At 40.7% G+C, this 24,116-nt stretch overlaps 1 protein-coding gene across 1 annotated transcript; it reads left to right on the top strand.

The window, feature by feature from the left end:
• Window positions 1-15,742: 15,742 nt before the first annotated feature.
• LOC104883245 (uncharacterized) lies at window positions 15,743-16,222 on the top strand. Its single transcript, XM_010667727.2, has one exon. It carries the CDS (start codon window positions 15,743-15,745, stop codon window positions 16,220-16,222), a length of 480 nt encoding a protein of 159 aa, XP_010666029.2.
• The last annotated feature ends 7,894 nt before the right edge of the window (window positions 16,223-24,116 follow it).

The raw sequence follows: 24,116 nt of genomic DNA, 5'->3' as shown, positions 1-24,116 counted from the left end.
TTGAGTCATTCTTTGATATGTAAATGTTGTGACTAAGTTGTTGTCTTATTATTTCTATTCTGTTCTTTTTAGCAATTCGAGGCCAATAATTATAATGGATCCGATGTTGAAAGTGGTATAGATGCATATCTAAATGCACCCTTGATTCCACGCAGTGATATTGATTTTGATGTCCTTAAGTTTTTGGCAGTCTTTCGCTTCTATATATCCAGTTCCTTCCAGGATAGCGAAAGATATCTTGGCAATCCCTATCACATCGGTTGCTTTGGAATCCTCATTCAGCATGGGTGGGAGAGTTTTGACCAAATATAGGCCATCTCTTCTTCCCAAAAATGTTGAGGCTTTTGTGACAACCCAAAACTGGTTATTTGGATACTTGAAAGAAGAGGAAGTTGGTGATTGTTTTGATGTTGTTAAAGATTCAGTTTTTGACAATGTAGACTTAGACTCCCTTCCAAGAGTATGTGTATTGCTTTGGGCAGTTTTTTTACTTTCTATTTTATTGACCTTTTATTACTTATTTGATTATATTTATAATTTATAGGCTGAGTGAAGTTTATTACCAGATTACTGATTGGTGTTCCCATTGTGCTAATTAGTGGGTTTTTTATGGTGGTTTTCAGTGATGGTATGTTGTCCATAATGTTGAGCTTGATGAGCCCCTTTTGTTTTGTTGGGCTTGTTTTTCTGTTATGTTATGCTGTCTTAAAATCCCATTGAGCTTGAGTTATATTTCCCTTCAGTTTTTGGCTGGTTTTCAGTGCTAGTATGCTGGTTTATGAATCTGTTGAAGTTGATGAACAAACCTTTTTGTTATGTTGCGTACGATTTCGATAATGGTATGATGTCTATTCTGTTGAGCTTGATGAATATGCCCCTTTTGTCTTGTTGGGCTGATTTTCTATAATGGTATGTTGATGTTGTCCCTAATTCTCTTTTGAGCTTGATACATATTCCCCTTTTGTTCTATTAGGCTAGTTTTCCGTAATGGTATGCTATTACTAATACTCCATTGAGTTGGTTTTCGATAATGGTATAATGTCCTTATACTCTATTGAGCTTGATGAATAAAGTTTCGAACGATTTCTTTAACTATCAGTTTTTGTGTGACCCTTGGATTCCTATGATTGGGAACTCTTCTTTTTGGGGCTTTTTTTGGGTTTCAATTTGAGCTGCTTGGATGGTATTTTGTATCGTAAGTTGAAGAGATGCCCATAGGTCTCCTTGCTAGATGCACTAAAGTTGATTGGTTGTGGGAATTATTTTGGGACGATGCTAGATGACTATACTTTTCATGTAAAAAGCTGGGCTTTTGAGCTTTGTGATTCTTTGTTATCTGATCTGAGAGCCCAATGCATAAAATAATATTCATTTTTTCAATGTCAATGATAAGTTTAAAGGTAATTTGTTAGCACCAATGTTTTATATCAAGTTGTGGTAAAAGTTAGTTTTCTAATCCAATTTTTATACTTTGAGTTGGAATATAGGGTCTTATACTCTTATTGCCTAGATGCAGTAGAGGATTTTGGCACGTTGCTGACAGAAAGGCACATGTATGCTGGAGGGCAGTAGAGTGGCCTCATGCTTATTTGTAATTTATCAAATTTATGATTTTTGTATGGTTAGATTAGTTTTGTAAAATATGAATATTGGAGAAAGATAAATAAATTAGCAATTTTGTCCTGATTTTCTCTATTAATTGATATGATTTTCAATATATTAATTTTAGTGAGAATGTTATTCATTAAAGCTCATAGCATCCTAACTACCTCAAGGTTTGAGATATCATTCTCAAAAGGAAGTCTACTGATAGAAATTATTTGATATGCAATTAATGAAGGGTACATTGAGAAATTTCAAGATTAACTAGTTAGTGAAGATGGAATGGTACATTGAGAACTTTAAAGATTAAGTAGTTAGTGTATAAGAAATTTAAAGAAATACGTGTCAAGTTATTGAGGTAGTAGATATAAATCATGTTTATGTAAAATTGTAAATGTGTAAAATCTCTTGTTCATAGGAAGATCCTGTCATGGGAATTTATTACCGATCAATATTTTATCTGTATAGGATTGTGAATCCAAGTCATATTTTCATTGAAATAAAGAAAATGTTTGATGGATTTGAAAATATCATTTTCACGAAATATAGTGATAATGTCATAATTTGGTATATTGATAATATAATATCATCATAAATTTACATGTGAGAGTACTAATACTATCACCATCAAATTCGTGAATTGGAATATTTCATGAATTTGGTAATATGTAAATTCGGTTCGGTGCAGTTAAAAATTAGTTTAGAACAATTTTAGTTTAAATCGGTTTCAGTTCAGTTCCACTTTCAGTTAAATATTCAGTTCTGTTGATTCAGTTAAATATTCAGTTTAGTTCCGTTGATCGATCAACTTTTCAGTTTTTCACAGTTATCTTCAGTTACAGTTTGTTTCATTTCAGTTGCAGTTCAGTTTTGGTTTTTCGTTTACAAGTTTATTTCATTTTTAATTTAGCATTTTTCAATTTATTTTAGTTACAGTTACTCCTAGTTCAGTTTAATTCATTCAAATTTCAATTGTTTCAGTTCAACTAGTAGTTCATTAACCAAACTGATTGCTCTACTCTTTCTCTCTCTCTGACTGGTTATATTTCACATGTTAAGTGTCATTAGAGTTGCACTTATATGGGTATCGAATATTACATCCTCTCCAATTAGTTCTGGGAAAACCACGTGTAGACTAAAATGAAAATTTCAAATTGCGGGCCACTAAGACTCTTAGTATATCAGCAATTTGAAATTGAGTAGAGACTTATTTTATTACCAACTCACCATGAACAACATGTTCTCCTACGTACCACTGATAATCTATTGTGATATGTTTGCTACGATCATGCTAAAGATCAACAACCAAAAAGGGAGCATAAACGTTATAACAAAAGAGTTTGACAGGATGGCAAATGAGGAGTCTCAACTCAACAAGAATAGAATGAATCCATACAAGTGTCATGCTTTGTGTAAGCGGCATGATGCTAAGCATGATGGTAAGACTTGGACATAATGGATTGCTTAAAGTGCTAGCTTATAATGTTGTTACTAAGGGAAAACAACACAACTCATTGTGATACGAGAACTACTTGGGACAACTAGCCCAATTAGAATATAAGTAAGCAACAATAGTCATGCGACGAGATGGATGAAGCAAAAAAAACATAGTCAGCGGTACCCTACAAGGTATATGAAAATAAGTTTGACAACCAAAAGATGAAATGTGTAGGGTGCATGCATAAACTAAGAAAATAAATGGACAGTCGGAGTAGTAAGTTTAGTGATATTCCAGTACTGTAACTCCCCTACCATACTGTAATACTCTAAGAAATAAAAAAAAAGGTCAACACAGGCTCGACCCTGAACTAGTCCAAAATGGGAATTAAAACAGAGCCTATCATTTAGAGGGGCCTCAATTTTTCTAAAAAAACAATTTTTAAGTGTTACGTAGTATGAAACTAGTAATTAAATATCACAACTCCCAAAAATAGGTTCTAAAACTGGAGACTTGTGCAACAATGATTGGCTCGAATTCCGGTGCAAACTTCTGACCAACAACCTGCAAAAAAGGGACCCACCTGGAGGTTTGGGTGGTATTTCCCCCTCCGATGCTTAAGTCAGCTATCAGGGATGTAAAGGAACTTTTAGAGAGAGAAAGTAGAGAGAGAGAGAGAAGAATTTATGACAGAGTAACAGTACAATGCTCTGAAAAACGTACCTTTCACCCTGAAATCAAGGACTATTTACACTGTTTGAAATGACTGTGACCTTGATGTCACCCTAATTTGGGAGCATCTGATTGGCTAATCAATAAAATGGTGACATGTGGCAGTAATTGATTGGTCAGTACACCTCACTTTCATACAAAGGTGCAGACTACTTTTGCTGGGCCTAATTACAACCTTTGGGCCAAGAGAGGGACTTTAGTACACATTCTGATATACTTTTAGCCCTGCAGCTTTCTGGCCCTTTGTACTTTACCTTTATGAGCACTTGCCACGTGTAGGGCTCCGATGAGGCCACTTGTCATCTTGATAACCCTTGATTTTTGGGCTACAACATTTACCCCTTAAAAGAGGGAGTTATTATTTTCTAGGCGCCAAGACGGTTAATCTTCCTCTTTTAACCGACCTGGAACTGCCCTTTTTCTTTTCAAAAAAGAGGCGCCATTTTGCCGGTCTCCACAGGTCAACTCCTGAGAGCAACGGTTATTTTTTACCGGATGGGGGTCATTTTCACTCCTCTATAAATATGTGACTTAGTCGTCCTGGAATCATTTTAACATTGCGAGAAATTTTCTAGAGAGAGAGACTCCGCAATTTTTACTGAGCTTTTAGAGAGAGAAACTACTCCCGTCCAAGCTCTTGCAACTGCTACTTCACTCGTCCGAGAATTCAACTCGTCCTTGACTACCGTCTGAACTTTCGTATACAGGTATTTCCTTATTCCTTTCTTGTATATTTCCAAGCATTTTTAAAGAAAATGGATTCGTCTTCTTCATCGAACAATCCCGGCCGCTCAAGGGTTGGTACTAACCCTAGAACAGAGGGCCAATCTTCACCGGCATCTTCTAGAGTTGGACCCATCTTGGCCGGTCATGCATTCTTTTTCTTTTCTCATGGCCGGCAAAGTCAGACGACCCAGTCTTTACCTGTGCAGGGTAATCTGGCGCACGTCAAGCAAACAGCTCGTGTCAGACGAGGAGTTAATCTGCCGCCCTCTAGCTCAGAAATGGAGGGATCCACTGGACGGATTCCCAACGAGGGTGAGCGCGAAGTCCGGAGCGCTCGTCCAGCAAACCCGAGTCCTTCCCCTGAATACGCCCAGGAGGAACAAGAAATTAGAGGCTCCCCAGATCCCAGCCCGTCCATACGTAGGACGGTCTCGGATGAGCCAAAGACAGCCAGCTCTTCCTATCCTGCCAGTGATTCAGAGGAGCCGTCGACAACCTCGTCTGAAATAAGACGGCGGCTAGGTCCTCTTTCTGACCCTAGATTTATCTTGGCCGATAACACTTGGCTGGGACGATTAGGCTCGGACCTTAGACCTTTCTCACTGGCCATGCCCATGCCAGGATACCAATTCGTCCTCCCTGGCCGGGAGGATACCATACTTAGTGCCCCCTCAGGACATTTTGTTGTTTATCGCTTGGCATTAGATGCCGGCCTGCGCTTTCCTCTTCACCCTTTCATCAGCCAGCTTCTTCATTACTATGGCATGGGACATAATCAGCTTGCCCCAAACTCCTGGCAAAACATCCTCACTTTTCTGGCCGTTTGCAATTTAAAAGGAAAGGACCCTTCTCTGGCCGCCTTCACCCATATTCATTATGTTGCCAAGGTTCCCAGAACCGTTGAGGGAAGCTGGCTAAGTGTATGCAACCGTCAAGGATTCTTGACATCCTGGGATAAAACATCCAAGATGCATTCTTGAAAAGGTGAGTTCCTATTCGTCCAAGCACCCAATAAAGCGGTGGCTAATCGACTTCGTTACTTTAGCCGATCCAATACCAACACTGGACGGATGGCTTCATTCTTAGAGTTAGAAAGTAACTCGGCCGAAGAGATGGTGGAGTATTTCCGGATTTCGGAATATTCTATGGAGGGCGTCTCTTTCAAGGGTCCGTCCAACTGGATCCCCTTTAAAGAGATGTTCTACCACGATAACTTCTTAGTCGCTGTCGGCTTACGGCAGGACGAGGATAGAGGTATAATCATCGAAATACTTTCCAAGTAAATTTCCCGTCCTAATTATCATTTGTCTGACCTTCACTTTCTTATTTCTCTTTTTGCAGACTCAGCCAGAAGTAAACTGAGAAAATCTTGGATAGGAGACATGAGCTCGTCCAGATTTGCAGATACTCTCTGGAAGGAATACAGCAAGTCAGGTGCCGAAAAGAGGGCAAAGACACTGGTAAGATTACCTTTTTTTTTTTTGAACAGCAAAACGTTCAGGCAATGGCTGGACGAGCTGCTTCTTTTGAAGAGCAGCACGTCCAGATGAAGCTGACGAGCTGCTCTTTGGGAGCAACTCGTCCAGTTTGATTGCTTGACGGGCTGCCTCTTTGAGGAGAAACTCGTCCAGTTTGATTGCTTGACGGGCTGCCTCTTTGAGGAGCAACTCGTCCAGTTTGATTGCTTGACGAGCTGCCTCTTTGAAGAGCAACTCGTCCAGACGATGGCTAGACGAGCTGCCTCATTAAAGAGCAACACGTCTAGACGATGGCTGGACGAGCTGCCTCCATGATGAGCAAAACGTCCGGATTTATTCTGGACGATTTCCATCTTTGAAGGGCCTCTGAGTTATTACTTAATTTACATCTTTCTAATCTTTCAGAAAAATGCCCCAACATCCAAAGCCTTGGCTGAAAAGGCGGCAGCAAAGAAGCGGCCGGCTGGAACTAGTGAAGCTCCTCCCTCTAAGAAGGCAAAGGGGTTCACAGCCAAGAAGAAGAAATCGACACGACCGATTCCTAAGGTAGTGATCGATATTTCGGCCAAAGAAGAGGCCAAGGAAGAACCGGCCGAGATTGGCTCTCTGGCCCTGGTGACCTACGTCGGCCCTGCCGAGCAACCTGCAGCCTCACAACCTAACGAGGTTGTCGTTTTGGACGACGCAGGCCAATCTTCTCAGTCGGACGCGGCTGCAGACGGGTCCGCTTTCTCTGGACCAGTGGCTAAGCTGGTAGGCCTAATGCCTACTGCATATAGGACGACGTCCCGTTCTTCTGGTGAGTCTTATTATTCAAACGTGGTTAGAACACTACGGGTTGGCGGGCGTCCGATGAGTCCGTCCAACAAACAGGCCGTGGTTATTCCCATCAGATATACTGACGAGTCTAATCTTTCAGATAAAGGGAAGGGTCCAGCTATTGACGGCTCTCCCATTCTTTTTGACGATGAATCTTCCCCGGCTTTTGGAAAGATGTCATCGTCCGACCGCGAGAAGCTCAAGCTGGAGCTTTTCAAGTGCTTTCCTGAACCCTACATTAAGGTGTTGAGGGGAGCATCATCAGGGCATGTAGGATACATGTCTCAACTTGCTGCCGAGGTACATCTTTATTTCTTTAGACGTTTATATTCTTTACTTAGATATATATTTTCTCCATGTTGCATTCATCCTGACTCTTTTGTCCTCCTATTTTCAGCTCTTTGCTCGCAGCATAATAACTGAAGATTGGGAGAAGGAGCTTAGAATGGAAAATAAAAAGCTCGTCCAAGATGTGACCGCGGCTGCGGACCTCGCTCAGTTCAAAATGGCCGAGCAGGAGGTGCTGCATCAGCAGTCCAAGCTAGCCTGGGAGATGCGGTCAGCCGATATTGAATCTCAAAACAAAAGTTATCTACTTCGGCTGACCGAAATGCTGGACGAGAGAGCGTCTCTGGAACGCTACCTTTTGGACGAGAGGAACTCAGTCATGACCATGGCTGCCGAGTTTTACAAAGAAAACCTCGACCTGAAGGTTAAAAATCAAACTCTCCGAGCTGAGGTTGCGGCCACGGTGGAGGCGGCTAAGGAGGCTATGAATACCGTCATAGACACCTCAAAGAACTGGGCTGTGCAGGCCTTCGAGATGATGGCCGAAGAAGAGGATGTCCCCCGTTATGTACGCCGGCTGGACTTCCAGGAGAGCCTGCGCAAAGCCAACATCAAAGGGGAAGAGGCCCCCGTCTTCCAAGAATCTTCCGAAGACGAAGAGGAAGAAGATGATGTTGAGGCTCAGGACGAAGAGGATAATAGCCATCCTGACGCTTAGCTTCTCCCCTTTTCTTCTTGGCCGCAGGCCACTTGTAATTTTTTGCTTCTTGTACTTTTTCTTAGATTAGTTGTAATCATCTCTTTTAATATATGAAAAGCTATCTTTTTCAATCTCCATTGTGCCATGCTTTACTGTTTAAGACGCCTTGCATTACAATTCCATATTTATGCCAAGTACAAAAGCAACTCGTCATAACATACTTCCGACGATTCTTTCAGCTCTTTTGACCGATTGCATTAAGACCTTTATTAATGTCCCAAGTATAAAAGTAATTCGTCAACAAGTTTTTATCTGACCCATTAGTTCTTTTCTAGACGTTCATCACCAGATGTCCAAGCAAAAACTTGTTTTAAATTTTGAATTTCAAAAACCTCCCAAGTTAATAACTTGTTCGGCCTAAACCTGGACAATCATTCGTCATTGGACAAAGACTTAGTCATTTATAAATTATGCCCCTATATGCCCCCCTTCTTGGACGAGGAATACTTATATCCTTTCTCTGTTCAAGAAGGAGTAAAGACCATAATTTTTTAAATAACTTGGACGTTTTTCTAAGAGTGATTGCAACTCGTCCATCTTTGTTAAATTATGAGATAACTTGTTCCTTTACTAAGGTTGTTATCTCTAAGTTTTTGGCTTCTGGACGGGAAGTAAGATACCTTTACTAAGGCGTCCTAATTCCAGCTGACCTTGTTTAGGAGATGTTTAACTCTTTAAGTAAACAACCGGCCAAATCTTATCTATTTATCCATTTTAGGACGATAACATGTTCAGCCCACCTCCTAATGAAAGGTGCATTGTCTTTTTGCTTTGTTAAATTATTAGCTTTGGACGATAGTATATAACTTAACAAACAAATCAAACAAAAGTCATAGAGAAGTAGAGTGTATTATATGAAGTTTGCTTGACGAATAGTCAAGGTACATGTATACATTCTACTTTTTCATTGTAATGCATTAGTAAAAGATTAAATTTGCGGATGCCCTAAACAAAGTATTTCTTCAAAGTGTCAGAATTCCACGTCCTAGGAATGGGACGTCCGTCCATGCCTTCAGACGAAAGGTGCCATTCTGAACTACTTCGATTATTTTGTAGGGTCCTTCCCGATTAGGGGTAAGCTTGCCTAACTCTTTGGCTCGGCCGACCGCTTCCATTTTCCTTAAGACGAGGTCTCCCAGCTTTAACGGACGCCTTGCAACTCTTCTGTTGAACTCCCTTGCCATTCTCAACTTGTATAGTTGCATTCTCAGCAAAGCATTGCCCCTGACTTCGGTAACTAAGTCCAAAGTCGTCCTAAGAGCTGCCCAGTTAGCATTTTCTGAGTACATCATTACCTTAAGGTGGGTTCTTCAACCTCAATAGGAAGGACGGCCTCAGAGCCATAGACCATCATAAAGGAGTCTCTCCTGTGGAATTCTTGGCCGTTGTCCTTATTGACCATAAGACCAGCTGCAATTCTTCTACCCAAAGCCCCTTTGCATTGTCCAACTTCTTTTTATCCGGCCGAAGAATCTTGTTAAAAGCCTCAACTTGCCCATTAGCCTGTGGATGAGCACTGCGGCAAAGTGAGCTTGATTCCTTGGTCAGCCAACCATTGACGGAGCTTGGGTTTTCAAATTGCGGCCCATTATCAAAGACGATCGACTGGGCATTCCAAACCTTGTAATCAGGTTCTTCCAGATGAACCCTTTGACGTCATTAGTGGTGATGCCTCTTAATGCTTCAGCTTCAACCCATTTTGTAAAGTAGTCCACACTACTATTACAAACTTCTTCTGGCCGGCAGCAATAGGAAAAGGCCCAAGAATATCCATCCCCCATTTAGCAAAGGGAAGGGGGAAGAGAATTGGAGTTAAGTAATTGGACGGTTTGATAGATTTCCATTTCTGGCAACTATCACATTTTTGGCATAACAGAGGCATCTTCTTTCAAGGACGGCCAAAAGTAGCCCGTCCTAGAGCCTTTTCTGCCAAATGCCTTCCTCCAATGTGAGAAGCACAAGCTCCCTCATGCAGGTTCTTTAAAACGTCCAAACCTTCCTTTCGGCTGATGAATTTGAGAAGAGGCCGATTGTAGGATTTCTTGTATAGAGTGCCATTCCACAACTCAAACCACTTGTCCCTTGCTTTCACATACTTAGCTTCAATGGATCAAGAAACGGCCAGTTTCTTAAATTCATGATTGGGCTCATCCACTCATTTCTCGGCTGAGAAACAGCACTTTCTCGGCCTCAATGCTCTTGGCCGCTTTGACCTCCCAGACGACCGTTCTAGGAACATCTCCTTCAGCCGAGCTGGCCAGCTTAGAAAGGGCATCAGCCTGATGTTCTCAGATCTGGGCACTTGATCTAGGACGAACCTTTTCAAAGACTTGATCTCTCTTTGACTAAATTCATATATTTGCCCATGGACGCTTCCTTACATTCAAAATCACCGTTTACTTGACTGACGACCAGCAGAGAGTCAGTTTTAGCTTCAATCTCCAAGGCTCCAGCCGCTTTGCACATTTTAATGCCGGCTAAGAGAGCTTCATACTCTGCCTCATTGTTGGACGCCTGGAACTTGAACTTCATTGCATACTCAAACTTGTCTCCTTCTGGGGATTGAAAGATGATCCCTGCCCCACATCCATTCGCAGTTGAGGATCCATCCACCATCAGGGTCCAATGACGCTTTCCCTCTGCTAGGTCTTGGACGGTTCTACAGTAGGCCGGGTAAGCTCTACAATGAAATCAGCTAAAGCTTGCCCTTTGATTGCCTTTCGAGGCTCAAATGTTAAGTCAAACATGTTGAGCTCAACGGCCCATTTCAACATTCGGCCAGATGCATCCATCTTATTACACTTGCCTCAGCGGCTGATCAGTATAAACAAGAATGCTGTGGGCTAAGAAGTAAGGCCTTAACTTTCGGCTGGCCATCAACAAAGTCAGGCCGAACTTTTCAATGGACGAATACCTGCTCTCCGCATCCTTCAATACGTGGCTCACAAAATAGACGGTATTTGCACTGAGTCTCTCTCAGCTAACAAGCACTTACCGCGAAAGGAGACACGGCCAGGTAACGAACAATTTTTCTCCCTTCGGACGGGCTGATCAATCTGGCAACTGCCGAAGATGATCTTAACTTGCTGAAGCGCCACCTCAGCCTCTTCCGTCCATTCAAACTTGGCTTCTTTTTAATAGTTGCAAAGAAATGGTGACATTTGTCCCCTGATTTCGAGAGAAACCGTCCAAGAGCAGCCAAACAGCCCGTCAATCGCTGAACTTCTTTGACTTTGGACGGCGAAGACATATTCATAATAGCTTGAATTTTATCGGGATTTGCCTCAATCCCTCTCTGATCAACCAAAAATCCCAGAAATTTCCAGCAACTACGCGAACACGCATTTCTGCGGATTGAGCTTCAACTTAAACTTCCTCAAAGTAGGAAAGTTTCCCTCAGATCGTCCAGATGATCTTTTTCTTCTTTACTCTTGACGATCATGTCGTCGATATAGGCTTCCATGTTTCTCCCAAGCTGCGGCTGAAACACCGTGTTGATAAGCCTTTGAAATGTGGCTGGCGCATTTCTTAGGCCGAAGGGCATTCTGAGCCATCCATAATACCTTTCTCAGTAATGAAGGAAGTTTTATCTTGGTCATCCGGCCACATGGGAATCTGGTGGAAGCCGGAATAGGCGTCCATGAAACTCAGCAATGCATGGCCGGTTGTTGAATCCACCAGACGATCGATTTTAGGCAACGGAAAGCTGTCCTTAGGACAAGCCTTGTTCAGGTCCGTATAATCAACGCACATTCTCCAGGTGCCATTCGGCTTCGGAACCATCACAACATTTGCTACCCAATCTGGGTAATATGTTTCCCGGATGAACTTAGACTTGAGCAGCTTTTGAACTTCTTCATCAACGGCCTTATTTCTGGCCGGCCCTAAGTGCCTCTTTTTCTGCCGAATAGGCTTTTGCCCTGGCTCAATGTTGAGCTTATGGACGGCCACCTCAGGATCTATCCCGGGCATTTCCTCTACAGCATAGGCAAACACATCTTCAAATTCTCGCAGCAACGCAACTAAGGCGTCCTTGATTCTTTCTCAAACTGATCCTATTTTCAATGTTCTTTCTGGACGCTCTGGATTTAAGCAAATTTCTACCGGACTTTCTACCGGCTCTGGACGTTCTAGTCCCAGACTCATTATAGCCATGACCTCCTCAGACGAATGCTTTTCTTCCTTGATTGCCAAATACTTTCTCTTCTTGCTGGGCAAAAGCATGGACGGCTTGCTCTCAAGAAGAGGTAGCTCTTGAACTTTCTCAACTTCTTGCTTTAGCTCAACAATTTGGCCTTTTACTTTCTCGGCCGGATCATCCTCGCAAACCTTTGGACGCTCTGCCCTCTCCTTCCAGGATGAAGGTTTAAGATGGTGAGGTAGCATTCTCTAGCAGCTTGCTGATCTCCATAGAGAGATCCAATCTTTCCCCATCACACTCAAACTTCATTAACATTAGGTGGGTCACAATGACAGCCTTGATGTGATTTAAGGTAGGTCGTCCGAGAATGACATTATAAGCGGTCAAGTCTCGTACTACCAAAAATTTCACAAAAAGCGTCCTGGCAGCATCTTTTTCCCCAACCCTGACGGGCAGTGTGACAGTCCCCATGGGATGGATGACCCCTCCGCCAAAACCGATTATAGGATGATTTACCGGCATCAAATCGTTTTTATCAAACTTCAACCGAGACAAACAATCAGCACTGATTATATCAGTGGAGCTTCCAGTATCAATCAGAATTCGCCTAACCCTAAGGTTGGCAATCTTCATTTCCACAACTAGTGATCATCGTGCGGCGTCCTTATCTTCCCTCGGTCCAGCTCGCTGACCACTATTTTTGGGAAAGGATCAGACTCGGCCTGGTTAGTGAGCATAACCTGACTGAGCTCCCTTAAATAGTTTTTGTGGCCGCGATTTGTTGGACCTCCTGCCGCAAATCCTCCGAGATGACCATTACTACATCATCATCTGTGCTATCTCCGTCCATCTTTCTTCCTTGACGGTTATCTCTTTTCTGGAATTCCTTCCTGACGAAGGAGGTAATTGTTCATCTTACCTTTCGAACCAACTCTTCTAGTGCTCTCTTCAAGTGCTTGCATTCATTAGTTTCATGCCCACAATCTTTGTGGAAGTGACAATACTTGCTTTTGTCTCTTTTCTATGGCGTCTTCATTTCAGCCGGCGCCTTTAGTCATGCTGATCCTTTATTTCCATCAAAATGGAATATTGATCTTTGTTGAACTCTATTGGTTCAACTGAGGCCGCCGGCTCAGACCGCCTACTTCTTTTGGACGAGGTGGTCAGAGAAGTCATTGCCCAAGTCTCAGCTTTCTTGGGCGGATTCTTCTTTGGCTGAACAACCTCTTCCACTTTCTTCACCTCTGGCTCTTTGCCTCAGCACAAACCTCCGTGGCATGGATGAAGGCCTCAGCCTCCTTCAAAGCTTCCGTCAAAGTAGTGATCTTTCTTCTTAACCAAATCAAACTTAAAGCTTCCTGGTCTCTAAACCTCTGATGAAGGCGTCAAACGCCACCCCGCATTTAGATCTTGGATCTGCAATGCCTCTAGATTGAATCTCTTCACATAACCTCTCAATGCCTCCTTAGGACCTTGGATGACTTTACCCAGTGCATGCTTGTCTTTTGTTCCTAACGATTAGCCACAAAGTGACTGGTGAATAGAATGCTGAGTTCAGTAAAATTGTTCACTGAGTTAGGTGGCAAGTTGTTAAACCATTTTTGCGCTACCCCCTTCAAAGTAGCTGGGAAATTCTTACACCAAGTAGCATCGTCCCCCTTGGACATACATCTGATGCTTGTAGCTGATAGATGATCTCTGGATCAGTAGTTCCGTCGAAAGGTTCAATGGTCGGGAGCTTAACCTTTGGGAAAGGAGGGGACTCCATAATCCTGACCGAGAAAGGAGTTGGCCAATTGATCTGGAGTGCCGCAACCTGACCCTCAATGGGTATGTGCTCCTAACGATACTCCTTTAGTACCGGATTAGAAGAGGTGTTAGCTAAGGCTTGACGCCTGTACACCATTGGCTGCAAAACTGTCTTTTCCTGCCTTGGCTGAAAAGCTGATGGTCCACGGCTTCGTGCCATTGTTCTGGACGGAAGTCTTAAGGACGGATCCTTCATATAAGGAGTGGAACCAGAGGCTGAACGCTGCTGAGCTGCTGCCCTCTTGGCTTCCAAATATTCCCTGGTATCAGTCTCCATCTTGTGGCTAGTAGGGGGAATATTGTCGCCTGGACGGACTACCAACCTCCAGTCCATCTTTCTCCTAGAGTCACTAATAGCTGGCCCCTCCCTTGGAAAGCGGCCTGGTCAATTCTGGCCGAGGTGGCCGACTAGGTCCTGGACAACCCTCTTGGGATCTCCCTTAAGCGGCGCTGCTACCTCTCCTCCTGGACTCAGCTGAAAGAACAACATATTGTTCTTAATCTGCTCTTCCATAACAACGGCCATTCTTGCCTGGAAGTCATTCAACACATTCTCCAAGTGACAAGCTGTCACTGGACGGTCAAGATTCTCCTGAACGACTGGAGTCACAGTCCTACCCTCCAGATGGACGGCAGCATGGCCATGATCTCGCCCACGAGGTGGCCTCTCGTCATCCACAGTGTCTTCTACCTGAACTCTAAAACTTCTGTTCCTTGCGACATTCGATGAATGACAGTCCGTCATTGTTGCGTCTCCCCACAGACGGCGCCAAATGTTACGTAGTATGAAACTAGTAATTAAATATCACAACTCCCAAAAATAGGTTCTAAAACTGGAGACTTGTGCAACAATGATTGGCTCGAATCCCGGTGCAAACTTCTGACCAACAACCTGCAAAAAAGGGACCCACCCTGGAGGTTTGGGTGGTATTTCCCCCTCCGATGCTTAAGTCAGATATCAGGGATGTAAAGGAACTTTTAGAGAGAGAGAAGAATTTATGACAGAGTAACAGTACTATGCTCTGAAAAACGTACCTTTCACCCTGAAATCAAGGACTATTTATACTGTTTGAAATGACTGTTGTACCTTGATGTCACCCTAATTTTGGAGCATCTGATTGGCTAATCAATAAAATGGTGACACGTGGCAGTAATTGATTGGTCAGTACACCTCACTTTCATACAAAGGTGCAGACTACTTTTGCTGGGCCTAAGTACAACCTTTGGGCCAAGAGAGGGACTTTAGTACACTTTCTTCAGGAGATATACTTTTAGCCCTGCAGCTTTCTGGCCCTTTGTACTTTACCTTTATGAGCACCTGCCACGTGTAGGGCTCCGATGAGGCCACTTGTCATCTTGATAGCCCTTGATTTTTGGGCTACAACATTAAGCCCAATGCCCAAGGCAAGTAGGCATTACTGCTTTACAAGATAAACGTGTGCAAAATTTCTTTCTTTTCAAGCAGATACTAGGTTTCAGTGTGAGAACCTACACGCTCAGAAGTCAGAACAAGCTACAGGGGACACATAATAAGATGTTAGAGTCAGAAATAGCTCAGTTGGCAAGTTTGTCCTCTACTAGATAGCTCGGTTCAATGTCTAGCCAGTTCGTCCATCCCATAGAAAGTGTTAATGCAATCACTCTAATGAATGGTTTGTGAAACGATGAGCCCGCTATGATTAACCACAACGACTCTACTTTAGATGAGGAAGACTGGTTGGCTAAATATGAGGTTGTTGGGGACGATGGGTTCGATGAAGACGTTTCTAAGAAGCATGGTGCCTAGCACAGTGAGAAAAAGAAGGATCTTGTCTCTCCACCTTTCGCTCTAAAACTCTCATTTCCACACCGTGCAACATGCTCTAAGTTTGAGAAGAAGTTTAGTAATTTCTTGGCTATTGTAAAAAGCCTTCAAGTAACCATTCCTTTCTCTGAATACATAGATTCTAATGTATGTTAAGTTTTTGAAAGATGTGTTGAATAAGAAAAGAACATTTGATGACCTGGATTCTATAGCCTTTACTGAACATTATAGTGCGGTTATTCAGAATAGGGCACCACCTAAAAAGAAAGACATTGGTAGTTTCTCTATACCTTACACTATTGTTCCTATTTGTATTCATAATGCTTTGTGTGAAGTAGGTGCTAGTGTCAGTGTCCTTCCCCTTTCCTTGTGTAAAAAACTTAAAATGAGAAAAATTAAGTGTACCACAATGACCCTCCAAATGGCTGACCATTCTATTAAGCACCCATTAGGTATCTTAGAGGATGTCCCTATTCGAGTGGGTAAGTTTTTCATTCCTGTTGATTTTGTGGTGCTTGACATGGCTGAGGACCTAAAAATCCCCATTACTTTAGGTAGACCCTTTTTGTGCACTGTAAGGGAAGTAATTGATTTAAGGGCGGGAAGTAGCACACTGAATATCTAGGATGAACATGTGACTTTCAATCTAAACATGACTCATGACATCCCTATGCTTGATAGTATATATTACAGAGTAGATGTCACAGATGAGACGGTTTGTGAGTTTGCAATCCTGAAGTGCCCAGGGGACGATATGAGACCTGGGCGATTATGGGAGCAAAGTCACAGTAGTACTAATGAGTTTATTGAGGAGTTAGCTGGAGATGAGTTTCCTGATGGGCCGCTTTGCCCACGGGATGGTGGTGGCGGTAGTAAGATCGAGGAGAAGGGTGTTGTTGCTTTAGTTGAAGAATTTTACCTCCAAGCACCACCTTTACTGGGTAACTGAAAGAGGTAAATGATCGTGCGGGACATTTATAAACCAACACTAATAAGGAGGCAAGCCGATTCTTTACAAAAACAAAATTCTAATTTATTTCTTATTATTTTATTTTAATTTATGGAGTGGTGAGATTGTGGCATTTTATGTCTTTGGAGCTTTCTTTTTGCATCATTGTATTAGAAGAAACCAAAACAACAACAAAAAAAGAGCGTGAGCACGTATTGCTTTCTTTCTTTCCTTCCTTCGTTGCAATAAGGTTATTGTTGAGTGCAGCGTGGGGGGCGTTTTCTGTACATATGGTTGGTCTCTTTCTCACTCCTTAGATAGTTTATTGCTTTCCAAATCTTATTTAGTGTTAGTTAGGTTTTTTAAGTTCAAAAAAACAAAAATGGGAGCTCATTAGAAAATTATAATCAATTTGAATAGTTGTTTCCTTGTGCCCTGTATCATCGTATTTGTGTTTTGACGTTGTATTTATGATGTGCATGAAACAATGATCGATTAACAAAGCATGACATACTTTGACTATAATAAGAATCACAATTATGGCACTATGTATGTCCCACAAGCATGTTTAGGTTAAACTTGTGGTTTCTCTCCATTGATACATTGACTATATGATGGCTAAAAATGATTTGACTCTTGTAGGATATTGCACCATAAAACCAAATAACCTTTCCTACATTTTTATTTCCCCTAGTACACGCTGAGCTAAGCCTATTTCTTTTGGTAACCATGCTATGAGCTCCTCATTTTCCAAAAATACATCCATCTACCTTTGGTTGTGAAGTATTTAGGAAATGTATGTAGGTTGTCATTTGTTGGATGAAATTGGTTATTAAAGTGAATGAAAAAAAAAATAGTGTAGATGAAAAAAGGACTCCGCATTATTATTTTCAAGTCCTAATTGTTGATTTTCCTTTATCCCTTTTAGCTAGTAGCTAAATTATACCTTTGAAAATGAGACATGCAAGGCTTTTCAAGAAAAGTAAGAACAAAAGAAAAAAAATTGTGAAAGACGACGTTGAGTTGAAATTCTTTGCTTGGATTATATGAAAGGAGAAAGGAGATCAAAGAAAAGAAAATTGGTTGTAGTTGTATTGGAATTCGATATATTGTGTGGGTTGTATCATCAAAGTTGCAATAATACTTCACTTCCTTGAGCACCATATTTTCAAATATTTACTGCACCTACTACCATGGGCCTCATAACAAGATTTAATGAGTCATATGATTTCTTTGCATGTATGGTTACCTAATGTGGAGAGATGGCTCAAGTCTATGGACTAACTTGGTGAAGTTTGGCAATTTAGTGTCGTTGATCACCCTTCAAACACATGAATGTGAGAGTTAGGATGGGGTACTCGGGGTTGGATAAAAGCAGTCATTTTAACTGCTGTAGAGGGTTTTACAAATGAGTGGAAAGTCCCCTTGTGAGATCCTTCTCATTGATTTGTACGTAGTGCATGTCTAGTGGCCTCTTTTGTCCTTATCCTTGATTAGTGCTTATTTGTTGAGCTTTACAGATTATGAGTTGTTGTGCTTGATTTGATCCAGAGTCACCAGAATGATTTTTGCAATGATTTTATGTCGGGGTGAAATGATTATTGCTTCCTTGAACTCTTGATTTTTGGGCAAGTTTTGCTTAGCTAGGGACAAGAAAAAATTTAGCTTGGGGGAGTTTGATATATCTATTTTATGTAGAATTTTACCGTCTTCCCTCAATTATTATTGGTCTTCATTGCACTCTTTGGAGTTATTTTTAGTATTAGTGTACTCCTTATAGTGTGTTTGTAGTTTCAGGTTGATCATTGTAGTAATTAGCATGTTTTGGTGCATTTTCTACTCATTTATATCACTACAAGAGATAATGTACTTTTGAGAGCATGAACATTGAGTTGGAAGAGTTTTGAAGCAAAGAGAATAGTAGTGAAAGAAGTAGAAAAATCACTCCAGTCCACTCTTTTGATTATATCTCAAGTTCTACAAATCCTGATGCGGTAATTTTGATTGGGTTAGATTCTAAACTTCAAGAGATTTTTAACGAGTGGTCATTTGCCTAATTTTGACGAATAAAGAAGAAGTTATGATATTTTGAAGATAGAGATTTGTAAAGGCTGATGACCGCCTGTCTAGGTGAAAACTGCCCTAACGCCTTTACTTAGCCAAATTTCATCGTTTGGAGAAGATTTGTAGGAAAATAAAATATTTTGTTGCATGCCCGACCGAGCGGGAGCGCTATTTCACTTATATGGAAAATGACATGACAACCGCCAAGTCGGGCGGAATTGTGAAGCGTGTGTTGCGCTAATTGTTACTTTAGTATAAATAACTCACCTTTTAGAGGAGAAAAAAAACACATTTTCATATTATTCTTTTAGTCATTAGTTTTCTTAGCACTTTTATTGTCTCAAGAACCCTAATTTATATATTTTATAAATTCATTGAAGATTTCAATATAGTATTTCTTTCAAGATTTATTCTTCAATTGGTATTGTTTCTCATCCCTTAGTATCCCCTTTTTAATTCTTCCTTGTTATTCCATCATGTTGCTCTTTTATTTAATTGTGATTATGTTTCCCCAATTATGTGTGAGTAGTTTATTTTCTAGGGAATTGGGGATTTATGTATGCATATGAGGGATTGATTGAATAATTATTTAATTTATTGATCTGTTTGATTCTTATTATTTGAGTTAATCGACAAGTTTGACCAACTGTGTTTGTTATTGTTGCAATTCAAAGTTATACACCGGGAGGTAAGATTTTGTATAGGCTCTCAATAGTAGGCTTAGCGATTTATGACCATGTGAGACCGGCTTAGTTGGAGTCTCATTTTCTTTCATATCTTTAGGAGAACAAAAACGACCTTTACGTTTATCTTTGAATATACACCTTCTTTTATCTTGAGCAATACGTGCAGATTGATTACGAACTGTATTGAGTATCATAGGCCCTGTTTTAAAATTAATTCGTTTTCATTGATTAAATAACAATGATTGTAAATTTTGTATGATTCACTAGTTATATCTACATATACTACTAAAAAAAACTATTGTTTTAACGTTGGATACATTCAACAAGGGTGTCCTATCATTTGAGTGCACATTAATATTCTGTGGTAGTATTGCTGTATTAAATATGATATTTTATCTGCCTATAATACAAATAATAATAAATTATATCATAAAATAATGAAACAAAATTTAATAAATATAATTGTGCATTGTACAAAATTACCTATATACACAACTTATACATAAAATCATCATCTTCTGAATTAAAGCTAGTATATTGGTAGAATTTTGAGTGACATTAATGTTTACAATATATATATGTAAACAACTCAACAATTTGAAGTACATTACTATCTATTAATATGATTGATCAATACAAATATCCTCTATCACTCTTAGTCATATTGGTTTGCTTTTCTTTTCTTTTTTGGGTTTTTTTGTGGTCTGTGCTTGTGTTATTTGAAATTCTACGTTGTACCCTCACTTTTTTTTCTCTCTGTTGTACCCTCATACTGTTTAAGTTATCTCTATGGTACCCTTTGTTTTAATATTTTAAAAACGGCGTTATGAAATACGTTGGGCTCACTAACATTCCGTTTCTAGTTTAAACCCTATTAACTGATCTCCTAACTACTCCTAAATATCAGTCTATTCATCTTTTTAAGCACGCATCAACAACCAAAATCAATCCTTTGATTCCAAAACCAAATTTTTTTCCCAGAATTTGTGAAGAAGAAATTGTAGACTTAGATGAAGCAAGGAAAGATTTCATCTGTTGAAGAAGAAATTTTGCGCCTAATTGAAGAAGGAAAAACAGGGAGAAGGATAATCAACTACTGCGCTGGTGTAATTCTCAAATTTTAGGTAACTTTGATGCTTAAAAATCTCATCTTTCTCTTTTGTATGTGATAATTATATTGTTGTGTTTAGGGTTTGTTTGTTTAGCTTAGAAACTGAAAATGAGCTTTGCATGTGTGTTGTTGTGTAATGTTGTAGAAAATGGCTGAGAGAATTTTGGGAATTCATTATCTAGGAAATGCGGTAGAATTAGGGATTGGTGATCTGGATCTTTGTCTGTTGATGGATATTTTTGAATGATATGTGTGAATTGTTTGAGAAGAATGATTTTGAGCTTCCCTCATACCCTGTGTTTAAGTATAAAAATAGGGATACAACTGTTGAACTTGTTGATGATGGCAGCATGATGATAATGTTTGGGGTGTTGGGCAGCAAAAAAATTGATGTATGGGTTGATGGTTTAGAAGAACCTAATTTCATCTGGAAGTTAGCACAGAGGGTTAAGTCTGAGAGCCAACCCAAACCTAAAAAAGTCCAAAACTTAGGCAAGCCATTAGGAGGCCCATCAAAGACCTATTGGCCCAAACTTCAGACTTGGAAGAAAAAAAAGGCCCAAGCAACATAATTGAACCTAAGACAACTGTACTTAACCCAAACCTGATTATTAATGATCAGTCAAGTCAACACTCACCTCAATTGACCCAACCTGATTTTGTCCAACAAACCTAACTCCCCCAATGATAAGTCCTACACTAAGGAGAAGCCCAAGATTCCCTAAACTACTATTCTGTAGTTCACCATCCTCCCAGGCCCAAATTCACCTAAATTCCCAACCATCTTCCCAGCCCCAAATTCACATCAGTCCACCATCATCCCAGCCCCAAATGAACCTGAACCCCCACTGACCTAGGACGAAAATGAACCTAATTCCCCACTGACCCAGGACAAAAATGAGCCTAATCCACAACCTTCCAACACTGTAGAGGAAAGCACACAACTTAAGTGTGTTACAACCTTTCCTCATGGGAAAAAGATGGCTAGGACCACAACTAAGAAAAAAGGGTATTTGGATTCCTAAATCTGCCTCCACTACTGTCAATGTTGATATTAATGTTGAAGTAGCTAGGACTAGAAGATGTAGGAGCACAAGTATTGCTTTGGAGGGACCAAATGTCAGTGGTGAGGGTGGCAGTGAGAGTGAAGAGGAGTGGGTGCCAGGTGTGAATAATGAAGAGGGTAGGAGTGATCAAAAAGTTGATGGTGATGATTTTTTAGTGGAAGAGGATGTTAATGAGCTATTGCACCAGAATTTTGTTGATGGTGGGTGAGAGGCATTTAGAAACTCAGATTGGAATGCTGAAGAAAGAGGATATTTCAGTAGTATGTACAAAAATGGTGTTATATATGATGATGTTGAGATGGGGAATATTTTTCTAAAACCATGGATGCTTTTTATGGATAAGGAACACTTCAAAGACACCTTGAGAGACTATTGCGTACAGGAAGGGGTTTCCTTAGTTGTTACTAGGTCGGAGAAGCTTAGGTATACAACAGTTTGTGCTGATGAAAGGTGTGGGTGGAGAATCCATGTTGTTAGGCTAGCAAATAGATATACTTGGGAAATCAAAACCATGAAGCAAAAGCATAACTGTGATTTGAATTTAGTAACTAATCCTATGGTGAACTGTGAATGGGCTGCTAGAAAATTATTGGAGGATATTAGAGCAAATATGGACATTAGAGGGAAAACTATGGATGAGTTGCTTTCGGATAGATATCGTGTGAGAATGGCAACTTCCACACTTTGTAAAAAGATAAGGCAATAAGAATCGTCCAAGGGGGTCATGATGATTCCTACACAAATCTACCAACCTGTTGTGAGCTCCTTAAGATGAACAACCCAAACTCAGTCGCCTTTTGTACTTGGGCAACATTATAGAGGCCTGAAAAGCCTCGACAGTTCAGGTCCATTTTCAATACCTTCCATGCTCAGTTTAAAGGCCTAATAGATGGTTGTAGGGGATTGGTTGGTGTTGATGGCACCCATCTTAAAGGGCATTTTGGAGGGATCTTGTTGTTTGCTGTCTCATTGGATGGAGACAATAATGAGATATTTCCTGTAGCTATTGATGTGGTAGGTTCTGAGAGCAAGACATCATGGAGTTGGTTCTTCCATCATCTGAAGGCAACCTTGACTGCAAGTGGAAGGTCAGACTTGACCATTATGTTCGATAGGAAAAAGGTAACCCTACTCCCTCCATTGTACAGTGTTTTTATACTTATTATGTATTCCTGTTTTTATTTATGTTACATTAATGTATGTTGTAGGGCATTAATCCTAGATTAGATCAAGTGTGGCCAAAGGTCCCTAGAAGATATTGTGCAAGACACTTGTGCAAAAATTTCAAGACTAATTATCCATGGATCTTGATGCATAAGCTCTTTTGGTCAGTTTTCAAGTCATGTTCTCAATACTCATTCAAGAAAGCTTTAAAATAATACAAAAAGTGGTTGGACTCGGAGCAGTTAAGTGGTTTAAAGATGTGGGCCCACTTGACAGATGGACCAAATGGAAGTTTAATCCTACTTTGTGCAATGATGAAGTGACAAACAATTTTGTGGAGAGTTTTAACTCCACAATAGGTGCAGATAGGTGTAATCTTATCCTCACATTATTAGAGGGTAAACACTAAACTATCCTCCTTAATATGCATTTAGACTATCTTTACTAATGTACAATGCCTTATTATCTAAACACTAAACTACTTGGGTTTTCCTTGTGACAGGTGTGAGAAGAATTGCAATGGTAAGGCATGCCACTAGACAACACCTATCTCAGCAATGGGCAGAACAAGGTATATATCCTAACATCATATAGAAGGTGAGATATTTGACAAAAGAGTTAAGGACTTGTCAAGCCTATCCATCTCGGAGGGGAGAGTATGAGGATCATGATGGGAGGGCTCATTTGCTTGTGTCATTGAATAGGAGAGAGTGTGCTTGTGGAAGGTGGCAAGTCAGTGGTATTCCATGTAAGCATGAAATTAAAGTCATATTGGATGCTGCTAAAGACCCACTAGACTATGTCTCATATAGGTTTAATGTATCTAGGTATAAAGCAGCTTATAATGGCAACATTTCAAGAATCCCTGATTCAAAGCAGTGGCCAGATTTGGGTCAACCAACACTTATTCCTCCAACCATGAAAAGAGGAATTGGTAAACCATCTAGGAACAGGAGAAGAGAGGAGGGAGAACAGAAGAAAGGGAAGAGAAGCACCACTGTACAATGCAAGAAATGCAAGGACTTTAGCCATAACTCAAAGACTTGCAAAAGTGGAGCTACAGCTAAGGAACGAAGGGAGCAGCAAGGAGGTGGGGTGCAACCTAGATTAAAGTTGATTGTAATCTCATTGATTTGATGATCAATCAGTCACACACATACTTAGAGCAACCAACAAGAAGACCTGCAACAAGAAGACAAGTTGACTTTGCATCATCTAACCAACCTACTACAACTGCCAACCCTCCTCAGCAACATCAGTCATCTTCTAGCCAACCTACCACAATTGCCAACCCTCCTTAGCTACATCAGTCACTTTCTAGCCAACCTTCAACAAGTGACACTGGAAGAACTAGTGCTAAAAGGCAGAAGATTATGAACATAATGACCCTTCTTTGAAGATTATGAAACATAATGTGGTGTTTTTTTTTTGTGAACAATTGAGCCTAAGATACAATTGACTCTAACATTTGTACAGTT

Source organism: Beta vulgaris, chromosome 9, assembly GCF_026745355.1.
Source record: "Beta vulgaris subsp. vulgaris cultivar EL10 chromosome 9, EL10.2, whole genome shotgun sequence".
NCBI lineage: Eukaryota > Viridiplantae > Streptophyta > Magnoliopsida > Caryophyllales > Amaranthaceae > Beta > Beta vulgaris.
Note: the sequence above shows the minus strand (reverse complement) of the source record. Positions and strands in the feature narration are given on the sequence as shown.

Bases quoted from the DNA above. Each gene is read 5' to 3' on its own strand.
- LOC104883245 (XM_010667727.2), top strand. From the start codon at position 15,743: ATGTATGTTAAGTTTTTGAAAGATGTGTTGAATAAGAAAAGAACATTT.